General features: G+C 41.9%; 1 protein-coding gene across 3 annotated transcripts in view; it reads left to right on the forward strand.

The window, feature by feature from the left end:
- The window catches only part of Mras (muscle RAS oncogene homolog), a 52,282-nt gene that overhangs the window by 15,749 nt on the left and 23,656 nt on the right, over window positions 1–12,877 (forward strand). For all 3 annotated transcript variants that reach the window (XM_021728274.3, XM_005328013.5, XM_021728273.3), the window contains exon 2: window positions 5,468–5,678. In XM_021728274.3, the coding sequence (XP_021583949.1) occupies window positions 5,486–5,678 (193 nt within the window). In that variant the 5' untranslated portion in view covers window positions 5,468–5,485. The remainder of the gene's footprint in view (window positions 1–5,467; window positions 5,679–12,877) is intronic.

Consider the following 12,877-nt stretch of genomic DNA (forward strand, 5'->3'; position numbering starts at 1 on the left):
CCTCAGCAACTTAATGAGGCCCTAAGCAACTCATGAGACCTTTCCTGAAAATAAAAAATAAAAAAGGGCTGATGTAGCTCAGTGTTAAAGAGCCCCAGAACAAATAAAATAAAACAAATATAAAAAACAGCTTACTTGTCAGTTTAAAGATGCCTGAGGTTTTCATGTACATGTTATTAAAATTGTTGAGGAAGCAATGTTGCCTTTTAGGAAGAAGTTTCCAGTATGAGCAATGGTTCAGGTTGCTGGTGCAGCCTGTAGACTAGGTGGGGCCCTGGGAGTAGTTGGTTGCCACGGGAACCAGCTCAGCCGCCTCCACTGCCAAGTGGCTGCTGTTCCAAAAGTTGGTTTCTGCATGGAGGGGGCTGCCTGGAACCTCAGAGCCATTTCCCATGGAAACAATGCTCTAGATGATGGGTGACGTGCCCACAGAGACCTATTTAATCTGGCACTGAGAGCTGAGATGCCAGTGTGGCTTCTAATGGAGGAGGAGGTGGGGTGGGGGGTGGAGGAGGAGGAGGAGGAGGAGGAAGAGGAGGAGGGTGACAATCATGGAGCCTCAGAGGAGAAGAACCATGAGCCAGAGAGAAGGGCGGGGAATGCTGCCTGTCTTCTGAGATCAAAGGGAAAAAAGCAAGAAAGGAAATACTGGGGCACCTTCTCTGAGCTGAGCATATTCCATACATTTTCTATTTCATGCTCAGAGCGATTCTGCAAAGTGTGATTCTCTAACCAAGCCCTCTTTATAAGAAAGATTCTGAGGCCATGAAAGGAACTTGCTCAAGGTCATTCAACTGGTCAGTAGGAGAGTACCTGGCACAGCAAATTAGTGGGGAAACTTTGAGAAGAACCCAAGTCTATCTTATATACCACTTTCCTACCTCAGAAGGGCCCATCCATGGTCCCCACAAGTGAAGAGCCAACATTCTAGAATGATCTCCAAGGTGCCTTCTCGCGGAGAGGACTGGAAAAAGAGAGGGAAATTGCGAATGTAAGCACTTTGCTTCTTAACCACTGACCGACTTTTTATCCCGCAGTGACTTCAGTCATAGCCTATTAGTGGCTTTTTAAAAATTCTCTGTGCCACATGAGATCAACTTATTCTGTAGGAGAGGGATGCCTGCCTCTTGCCATCTTGGCCATACTTCCTATTTACAAAAACATCATTTGGTCAGAGGGTTTTTCTGGGTGGAAAGACATGCCTATCAGGAGAGGATTCAGCCTAGAGCCTTTGTGAATTGGGTGTTCTCTGGATTCATTCTCCTGCTCTGGCAATGCTTTTTTTTTTTTTTTTTTTTTTTTTTTTTGAGCTTGTACTTGTTCCAGAAGGGTCCTATCTATGGCATTGGCCTGACCTTTTAGAGTCAGTCCTACTCCCTGGCTGAGAGTTGCCCCTTAGCCCTCTGCATGGTAAAGGCCAGCTCTGGATGGTAGATCATCTGGCTGTTGTTCAGAAATACCAGTGTCCAGCACATGCCCGCCCTATGCCAGTGCTGTGCCAGGTGCTGGGGACAGAGAGGAGCAAGATGCAGCCCCTGTCCTTGTGTGCATAGGAACATGTACAGGATCCAAAGTGTGATGGTGGCCTCTGTGCCAGGAACCACAGGGCTCAAAGTACAGGGTGGTGTCTCCCTTGGGAGGTGACTCTGGGCTTGGACCTGACCCAAGAAGGAGTGTGTGCCCTCCCAGGTGCCTGGGTATATGTGGAGTGTACTCTGTGACCACAGGGAACCCTGGGAGGACCCAAAACTGGTTGGGGGTGAGAGGAGAGTATGAAGGGCTGTGGCACCAGCGTGGCTGGAGAGGCTAGTCTTAAATGACAAGGTGACAGGACTTAGATGTCCAGTGAAAGAGCCTGGACTTTGACTTATCAGCTGTGGGCTGCACCAGAAGGGTTTGCAGCACAAGGGACCCAACCTGGTGTGTGTCAACCACAGAGTTCCTCTTCCAAAAGTCCCAAGTGAGACAGTAACCCCATGACACGGTTCCCTGTGCCCTGTGGGGTTCAACCCCTGAGTGTAGGGTGCTGTGAGAAGGAGGGTGCCCTCAGCTGCCCATGTCCTGCCAGCTGTCTTGGCAAGCAGAGGGCATTTTTTGAGCAAGTCCCCAGGTGATCCTGCTGTGGGTGGTCCGAGCTCTGTCTCAAAGGTTAAGTTCATGGCCTCTCATATTTACTAGTGTGTTATCTTGTTTTCCTTCGAGAAGAAAATCAACAGAAATGATTTTACTTCCCCATACCTTCCCACCCACTTAGTACACTGTGGCTGCCAGCAGAGAATGGAAGCTTTTGGAAATCACCCCTAACACCAGCAGACACGTTTCAGCCCTGGCCCTGGGTCATGGTGCACCCCAGGCGAGAACTACTACGGTTCTTGAGAGGTGGTGAGGAGCTACTCTGAGACGGAGAGGAGGGAGGGAGCTGGCCCTTCCTGTCCTCTCACTGTTTCTGCCACCCTCTGCCTCCCCTCTGGCCCCTATGGACCACCACCGATGCCGTGGATTAGCCATGAGAGAGCTCCGTTAATTGAAGCCACTGCTCGTCTCCATCTTTGTAGCAAGATGCAAAAATCAGATTCTGGGGCTGCAGCCAGTGCTAATCCCATCCTGACCCAAAGGAGCTAAATAAAATGAGAGAGAACTGAAATTTTTCAAGTGGCTTGGACATTTTACTATTGTCAAAGTTTTCCAGTATACGAATATTATACAGTCATCCCTCGGTGTCCAAGGGGGATTAGCTCCAGGTCACCCCAAGGACACCAAAATCCTCAGATGCTCAAGTACCTTATATAAAATGAGACAGTATTGTGTATAATACATCTTCCCATCTCTATATTACCTACATGCCTAATACACAATAAATGCCACAACAATTGTATTGTTCAGGGAAAAATGATAAAGAAAAAAGTCTGTAAACGTTCAGCATAAATGTAATTTTTAAAACATTTTCAATCCACAGTTGGTTCAGTCTGAATGCAGACTCATGGATGAGTAGGTATGACTGTGCATAGCTGTTATAGAAAATTGAAACAGAGAGGAAATCAAAGGACCCTGCAGGGAGACAACCTTCTAAACCTCTCAAAGCCAAATTCACCCCTGGATGTGTAGATAGATTCATTGGCGGGTACCTTCCTAGAAGTGGGATTATATGTATTTGCTACTTTGCAGCCTAGCTTCCCCGCCCCCCACCGCTATACATACTACAACATTTTTTATATCATCCTTTTTAATTATTCCATTACATAGACAAACTTCTTTAATTCTCTTCTCCAACATTTAAGTCATTTCCATTCCCCTCCCCCATTCCCAACATCTTTGTACACGTCCCTGATTATCTCCTCAGAATAAATTCTCACATGCTTACAGCTGTGGGAGAGGGTACATCCATTTTCAGTTCTGATATGTTTATGCAAGTGTCTCCCTCGCCCAGGCCTGAGGGTATCAAAGTGCATACTTCCCTTATACTGGGGAAAATCCTAAATGTCAACATCAGGCTTCAGTGACTGCAAAGGATTCCACAACCACTCTGGCCTGTAACCCCATGCAAATCAGGATGGCCACAGAACCCACATTTGTATCTAACACCCTTTCTGACACAACCTAGAATTGAAGACTCTTTTAGAGATGAAAATAGAAATAAGGAGCACCCAAGCCAGCCCTGTAATCTAATAGATAAGGAAACTGTGGTTCAGAGAGATTAGAATCCTCTCCCAAGTAGGGGTGTCATGCAGGAACCCCCGTCCCTTGTCCTCTGGGCCATGTTGCCTCCCTCCCTCTGTGAGACCATAAGACACACACAGTGGCTTTCCCCTTCCAGCTTGCACGGGAACTTTCCCCTTTGCTTCTTCTGGAAGGTGGGGTGGAGCTTTCTTTCCCTCTGTTAACACCCAGTTTTCATGCTACCAAGGAGGCCCCAACAGGAGGACCCAGCTCCTCCCTGGCAGGGTTCACAGTGAGCAGCGAATACTCCTAATTGTTCTTCAGGTGACACCTCCCTACCAGTGCTGGCAGCCTCCTCTTCCTCGAGACTGTTGCTCCTGTCACTGTGACACTTGCTAGTTTCCCTCCTGTTTTTCAGATTGCGCTTTCTTTCCATGACCTCTGCCTGTCTCTCTTCCTTGACACTATTTCCAAAGGTCACTCTTAACTCCTCTGCAGTCACCTCTTCACATCAGTCCTTATCTGTGAAGGGGCCAGGTCGTCTTCTTCTCCTCCCCCTCCTCCTCCTCCCCCTCCTCCCCCTCCTCTTCCTCCTCCTCCTCCCCCTCCTCCCCCTCCTCTTCCTCTTCCTCCTCCTCCCCCCTCTTCCCCCTTCCCCCTCCTCCCCCTCCCTCCCCCTCCTCCCTCCCCCTCTCTCTCCTACCCCTACCCCTCCCCCTCCCCCTTCCTTCCCCCCCTGCTTTATTCCACATGTCTTGCCTCCTCCTCCTCCTCCTCCTCATCCAGGCTCATCTCAAACTTTTGCATTCAAGTGATGCTTCTGCCTCAGCCTCCTGGGTGGCTGGGACTACTAGCATGCACCACGATGCCTGGCTTCCAACTGCCCTGCAGAATCCTGTCCCACATTTCCAGCTGCCTCCTTAGCTTAGGGTTTTTCAGCTTTGGCAATGCTCTGTGATGGGGGACCATCCTGTGCAGTGTGGGATGGTTCAGCAACATCTCTGGTCTCTGCTGACGAGATGCCAGGGGCACCCACTCAGTTGTGACATCCAAAAATATCCCCAGACATTGCAAGAATCCTTGAGGGGGCAGAATCACCCCTGGTTGAAAACCGCTGCCTCAGTCCAGACTTGGCATCATCCAAATAAAACTACCACCTAAGGCTCCCCTTCCTTTTCCCTAATGAAAACAGGGTGGCCAGTTGCCCTTAGGTTCCAGCATGACCGTGCGTGGTAAAGGCCAAGGAAACAGGGAGAGGAGCCAGAATTCAGAGAGTTGGAGGGAGCCTCCAGAGTCCCTGAGCATAGGTGTGCTGAGTAATTATGGCATTTCGCTCTAAGCTCCAACACAGCTTCAAATCCTCAGCATAGCTTTCCTATTGATAAGAGATGTTCCAGTCGATAAAGACGAGGTGAAAGGTGGACCTTTGTGTGCTCTGACCAAAGCCCTCATGTTTACCTGTAAAGTTCGAGGGTAGAGTTTACTGCTGAACTCCTTTAACACAAAAGCCCTATAACAGAGCGTTTGACTGTGATTTGTTAAAAAAGAACAGTGGTACTCTGTCCCCCAAACCAGTCTGGCACATAGTTGGTGTTCAATAAAAGGTGGCAGAATTAAGTCCTTTGAACAGTGAGAGGACCAGGGAGGGTGCTTTTATTTTTTTTTTACTTTCCCTCATTTGGAACCCTTTCCACCTTGGGGAGTACTTGTTACTTTATGAGAAGGGAGGAAAACCCGTGGATTGAAACCCCCTAGTTGAAAAAGAAAAAAAAAAGTCCCCTGCTTTATTCCACATGTCTTGCCTCCCCAGGTCTGACCTCCCAGCAACATGGCAACCAGCGCCGTCCCCAGTGACAACCTCCCCACGTACAAGCTGGTGGTGGTGGGGGACGGGGGCGTGGGCAAGAGTGCCCTCACCATCCAGTTTTTCCAGAAGATCTTTGTGCCTGACTATGACCCCACCATTGAAGACTCCTACCTGAAACATACAGAGATTGACAATCAATGGGCCATCTTGGACGGTGAGACTGGGTGACAATCCTGCTTGGTGTTAGTTGGGGAGGATCTGGGAAATTTAACAAGTTTCAGTGAGACCAGATGGTTTCCTTCTTGTCATTATGGGGAGGTTGGTATAAGGCTGTATTTGATTTGCTGGGTGAATTCTGAACAGGCAAGTCCTTCACAGAAGCCTTGAAGTGCTTTGTGGAAACCAAAATATACCAGAATCATACCAACTCAGCAATGTCATGTTTGTTATTGTTTGCTTGATCCGAAGCTCTGATTAACAGTTAAAGGTGTCTCTAGCTAATAAACAAGGGAAAGACAAATTATTTCTTAATAAGCATAGTGTATTTTGTCATTGTCTTTGGGGAGGGAATCTTGATATGACATTGTGTTTCTCTTTTGGTCTAAATTAGTATTTCTCAAAGTGTGATGCCATGGAACTTATTAGAAATGCAAATTATCAGGCTTTTGCTAGTTTAAAAATTCTGAGGGTGTGGCCAACAATCTGTTTTAATACACCACCCATGTAATGCTGAATTTAGAGACCACTGCTGTAAATTCTTACTGATAATTAGCTCACTATTCCTGAGATTCTTAAACAAAGACCCATTAATCACAATATTGGTCTAGGAGGGAGCTCTGAAAGCCTCTGAGATACAAGTTCTCTATCAAATATGCGATCTGCATGAATTTTTTTCCCAGTCGGTAATTTGTTTTTATTCCTTTACAAGTTTCTTTCAAAGACCAGAGTGTTTAATTTTGATGAAGTCCAGTTTATCTGCTTGTTCTTTTATGTATTGTGCTTTGGGGATTGTGTCTAAGAAATCTTTGCCTAACCCAAGGTCATAACGGGTTTTCCTGTGTTTTTTTTTCCCTAGAAAAATGTAATGGTTTTAGATTTTACATTAAGGTTTATAATAATGAGTTGATTTTTACATAAGACATGAGGATAGAAGAAAGTTCATTTTTCTATAAATGGTTATGCTGTCATTCCAGTGCTTTTTATTGTAAAGATTGTCTTTTCCCCCCACAAAATGCCTTTGTATGCTGGTGAAAATCCCTTGTCCGTATAATCTATTTCTTTGATCTGTTTGTCTTTCTTAACACCAGGAACACACTGTCTTGATAACTGTAGCTTTATAATAAGGCTTGAGGTCAGATAATGTTAAATCGTTAAATCTCCAGCTTTGTCCTTTTTCAACATTGTTTTGGCTAGTGTAGGTCTTGAGTATTTCCATAGGTATTTTAGAATCCGTCAAAATTCTGGAATTTAGGATTATGTATAGTAATTTGAGGAGTACTGACATCTTAACAAAATTGAGCCATCTAACCCATGAACACATCATCATTACTCTTCTTTTATTTAGGTTTTCTTTAATTTCATCAATTTTTTTTGAAGTTTTGAGTAGAAAGACATTTTACATATTTTATCAGATTTTTACCTACATTTGTATTGGTGCTATTGTAAATGATTTTTAAATTTCAGTTTTTCAGTTGTTTGTTGCTATTATATGTAAGTACAATTGATTATTATGTTAATCTGATAGCTGGCAGGTTGAGAAACTGATTTATTACCTCTAATGGCTTTTTTTGTAGATTCCACTGAATTTCTCTGCATTGTCACATCAGTGATAAAGGCACTTTTAATTCTTCGTTTCCAATATGGATAGCTTTTATTTCCTTTTTCTTGCCTCATTTCATTGACGAAAGCCTCCAGTGCACTGTTGAACAGAAGCAGGAAAACGAGAAGTGCTTGTCTTACTCTAGATCTGAAGGGGGAGCTTCCAGTCCTTCAGTGTTAAGTACAGATTAATTAAGCGTTTTCTGGAGATCTGTTACAGATGGCTTTTGTTACATCAGGGAAGCCTCTTTATATTCCTAGTTTGCCAAAGGCTTTTCTTCAGAAACAGATGATGGATTTTATCAAATGTCTTTCCTGTGGTTACCAAGATAATCATACGGTTTTTCCTTTTTCATTTGTTAATTTGGTAAATAATGGTTTTTTTTTTCCTACTATTAAACCAACCTTGCATTCCTGGGACAAATACCTTTGGTTATGATATGTTATCTTTTAATATACTGTGGACTTTGATTTGCTAAAATTTTATTGAGAATTTTTATATCTATGTTTTTGAGGGATATTAGTCTGTATTTTTCTTGTATGTCTGTCTGATTTTGGTACCAGAGTCATGCTGGACTTCTATAATGAGTTGGAGATTATCCCCCTTTATTCAATTTTCTAGAAGAGTTTGAGCCACATTGGTATTATTTCTTCTTTATACACTTAGTAGAATTTGCCAACAAGGCCAACTGGAACTGGAGTTATCTTCATGGGAATGTTTTTAACTACAAATTAAATTTCTTTAATAGATACAAGCCTACTCAAACTATCTCTTTATTCAATGAACTTTGGTAGTTTGTGATGTGACTTTGAAATTTTGTTTGTTGGAGGTGCTGGGGATTGAACTTGGGGCCTCACACATGCTACCGCTGTACCACTGAGCTACATCCCCAGCACCCAAAATTTATTAAAGTCATCAAAGTTATCAAGTCTGTTGGCATAAAGTTGTTTATAATATTCTCTTATTATCTTTATAATATCTGTAGCATCTATAGTGATGTCACTTATTCCTAATATTGGTAACTTGTGACTTCTATTTTTTTCTCTAATCCTGCTGGCTAGAGATTTATGAATCTTATTGATTTTTCTCAAAGAATTAGTGTTTGCATTCATTGATTTTCTTATTTGGGTCCACTGATTTTTCACTCCTTTCCTCTTGCCTGCTTATTTTGGATGTAATTTTCTTTTTCTAATTTCTTAAGGTGCAAACTGATGTCTTTGAGACATTTCTTCTTTTCTAAGCTATTCATCTGGTGCTTTAAATTTCTCCTAGTCCTTTAGCTGTGTCCCATCAATTTTAATGGGTTTTATTTTCATTTTCATTCAGTCCAAATTCTTTCTAATTTATCTTTGGATTTTTTTTCTTTGACCCATAAATTATTTAGAAGTATATTGTTTAGTTTTCAAGCATTTTGGAATTTTTCAGAGATCTCTCTGTTCTTGATCTTTAATTCCATTGTATCAGAGAATGTGCGGTGTGTTATTTGAACTTATTGAGACATTTCTTATCACCTGGAATACAGTCTGTCTTGGTAAATGTTTCATGTGTGTGTGGAAAGAACTTGTGTTCTGTCATTAGGTGGAGTGTCTATGAATGCCAATTAGATCAAACTGGATGAAAATGTTGTCTAAGTCTTCTACGTCTTTATTGATTTTTCTGGATACTTTTTCTATCAATTATTAAGAAGAGGGGTATTGAATTTCTGTGCATAATTGTAAATTTACCTATTTTTTCTTTTCAGTTCAATGAATTGGTAATGCTCTGTTAGTAAATACATAAATGTTTAGGATTGATATATCCTCTTGAAAAATGGGCTCTTCAATTATTATAAAATGACTTTCACGGTTGCTGCATTTTCCATCCCTATACTATAGCCTGGAAATTGAGAAGGCCATAAGTTAGGGAGTCATAGATGCTGTCACTGATTTTATGTCTATCTCTCAGGGAACATTCTCCTTCATTGCCTGATGTTTGGTATCTTGACAACCATTGTTTCATATATTTTGCCTGTTTTTTTGGTTGTTTGGGGTGAGAAGGTAAATCTGGTCCCTGTTGCTTCATCTCGGCCAGAAGCAGAACCAAATCATTATTTAAACAAAACAAAACTACGTGTCATGACATATACCTATAATTCCAGTGACTCAGGAGGCTGAGACAGGAAGAACACAAGTTTGAGGCCAGCCTTAGCAACTTAGGGAGACCCTGCCTCAAAATAAAAATTAAGAAAGTAAAAAGAGGGGCTGGGGTTGTGGCTCAGTGGTAGAGCACTTGCTTAGCATGTGTGAGGCACCGGGTCTGAGCCTCAGCACCACATAAAGATAAATATATAAAGGCATTATCCATCCACAACTAAAAAATGAAAAAATAAACATTTTTTTTTTTTAAAAAAAGAAAGTAAAAAGATCTGGGGATGTAGCTCAGGAGTAAAACATCCGTGGTATTTAATTCCTAGTACCAAACAAACAAAAACAACTTTGTGAACATACTAAAAAATTACCAAACTATACACTTTAAGGGGGGTGAAGAGTGTGGTGCATGAGTATCTCCATTAAGAAAGCACCATCTTGGGCTGGGGCTGGGGCTCACTGAGTTCGATCCTCAGCACCACATATAATTAATTAATGAAGCATCCATCAACAACTAAAAAAATATTTTAAAAAAGAAAAAGAAAACACCATCCTTCAGGGCTTATATGCAGCTGAGACTTTGACCAGTCTCACTGGGTACCAAGCATGTTCCCACTTTGGGGACTTGGCACATGGTGTTCTCTCTGTACTATATGTTCTTCCTGAAAAGATGCTCATTTCATTTAGGCCTCAGCTTAAATGTCACTTTATCTAGGAGATCATCTCTGACCAGGCCATCTGTACTGGTGTCCATGCATCCTGTCCATATCCATTCCATCTCCCTGCTCAACTCTGTTTTTCTTTATTCTACCCTTCACTGTTGAACATATCCCATGTTATTTATGAGTTTTTGTCCCCCTTTCCACTAAAATACAAATTTGTGAAAGCAGGAACTTTATTTACTGCAGTATCTCCCCAGCATCTAGAATACTGCTTGGCTTATCATAGGGCCTCAGTAAACACTTACAGAATGGATAAACGAATGAATGAATCCTGAAATACGTTACGTGGTCACAGGTTTGATGTGATATCTATATTATTTTATTCTATTCACACTTATTTATATGTTGTGTGTGTAACTATTACAATTAAAAGTTTTCACTTATGCACTTTCTAAAATAATTTCATGCATCATCTATTAGAATAAATATCACACTTGGGATATACTGAATTAAATAAATATAAACAAGTTTTTTTTTTAACTGTAGGACTTATAACAACCTTTAATATAATAAATACATATTAGAAGCATATTGGTAAGATATAGTGTTCTTAAGACTCCCCAAAGGGACCATTTTTTGGTACAGCATTCTGGGCTATGTTCCACAGGGAAAAAAAAATATTACATGATGCATTAAGAGATGAACACTGTGTCTGGTACATAACTGTAGCTCAATCAATATTGTTTCTCTCTACAGCCGTATAAGCTTCTCTAACATTTTCCTAAATAACTTTGGACACTAGTTCCTGAGAAAAAAGAGTCTTTCTTGAGTGTGATTTTTAGATTTTGTGATAATATTTAGAGCAGTACCAGGAGAGAATGGGGAAACCCGGCTCTGTAACTGCTCTCGTAGCTTGAATTGGCTCAGCTTATTCCTTCCTCAGGAGTTAGACCAACTCACGGCATTGCCCACCTGGCCCTTCCTCAGGAATAGACACCAGAGTCCAGACCAGCGCCCTTTACTACCCAATAAGGTCTCCTATTAAGAAAAGGAAGATCTGGTGCAGTGGTACATGCCTGTAATCCCAGTGGCTCAAGAGACTGAGGCAGTAGAATCACAAGTTCAAAGCCAGCCTTAGTAATGGAGAGGCACTAAGCAACTCAGTGAGACCCTGTCTCTAAATAAAATACAAAATAGGGCTGGGGATGTGGTTCAGTGGTCCAGTGCCCCTGAGTTCGATCCCTGGTACTGCCCTCCCTGCCAAAAAAGAAAAACACAGCTGGGTGAGGTGGCGTGTGGCTGTAATAGACTGGAAGATCTTGAGTTTGAGTGCCCCCCTCCCCCCCCAAAAAAAAAAAACTAAAGAAAAAGAAAAGGGATGCTTGAAACATTTCTTCTAAATATTAAGAATGGATTTTTAAAGTGTGCCTGTGTTTTGAGAACTTGAATCAGAGGAAGGTTATACTTAGACTTCGGTGAAACCCTGAACCGTGCTGGGGCCCACCGTGTTTGGATGGTTTGCAGCCCTGAGGTGCTCAGAACACCTCGTGCTCTGAAGCCTGCGTCCCTGGAGGCCACCCGCCTGGGGAGGTGCTGGGCCTGGAGATGCCTCCCATTGCCCTCTGCCCCACTCAGCTCCCAGAGCTCTGGAATCTGTGGTTTCTCTTCTTCCAAACTCAGAGCAAAAACATGACAGCACGATACTGACGGTGAGGGTTAAGGTGATCATGCAGAGGAGGAGGAGGAAGATAGTTATCGTCAGTAATGACGTCACGGGGCGATTGCTGAGTGGAAGGCCCATGCTCAGCACACTTTATTTTTTTTTATTAATGCATTTTATACAGAATAATGTGTTTCCTTGTAGCATATTTGTACATGCATGTAACACACTTTGATCATTTATATCTTCCTTTACCCCCTTACCATACTCCCATCCCCTTCCTTTTTTCAAATAATCTCCCCCTTCTACTTTCATGTCACCTTTTTGTCCTCCAAGATTCTATTTATGAGAGAAAATATGTGACACTTATCTTTCTGAATCGGGCTTATTTTGATTAACATGATGCTTAGTTCTTTTCTTTTTTTCCTGCAATAACATTTTTATGGCTGCATAATACTCCATTGTATGTGTGTGTGTGTGTGTATATATGAGTATTATTCTATATATTAGTGTATATATATATATAATGGATATAACTTTTCATGCATCACATATATCCCATGTATTTTATGTATATAATCTTTATCCATTTTATATATATAATCTTTATCCATCCATCTTTTGAAAGACACCCAGGCTGGTTTCATAATTGGGCTATTGTGACCTGTGCCATAGTAAACACAGGTATGCGGGTGTCTTCTATAGTATGCTGACTTGAATTCCTTCAGTTATCTACTGGGGAGTGGTGGAGCTGGATCACATGGTAGTTCTTTGTAGTCTTTGAGGAACCTCTATGTGATTTCCATGGTGGCTGTGCTCATTTACATTCCCACCAACTGTGTATAAGGTTCCTTCCCCAGTATTTTATTTTATTTTTTTTGTATTCTTGATGATTTCCATTCTGCCTGGGATGAGATGAGACAGCAGTGTGGTTTTGATTTGCATTCCCTCGTGGATATAGATATTGAACATTTTTTCACATAGTTATTGTCCGTTTGTACTTCTTTTGAGAATTGTCTGTTTTCCATTCATTTGCTGGTTTATCAGTTGGGTTATTTGTTTCATTGCTGTTAAGTTTTTTGAGTTCTTTATATATTCTGGATTTTAATCCTCTGTAGGAAGAACAGCTGACAAAGATCTTCTCCA

The sequence above is a fragment of the Ictidomys tridecemlineatus genome, chromosome 3 (assembly GCF_052094955.1).
Source record: "Ictidomys tridecemlineatus isolate mIctTri1 chromosome 3, mIctTri1.hap1, whole genome shotgun sequence".
Lineage (NCBI taxonomy): Eukaryota > Metazoa > Chordata > Mammalia > Rodentia > Sciuridae > Ictidomys > Ictidomys tridecemlineatus.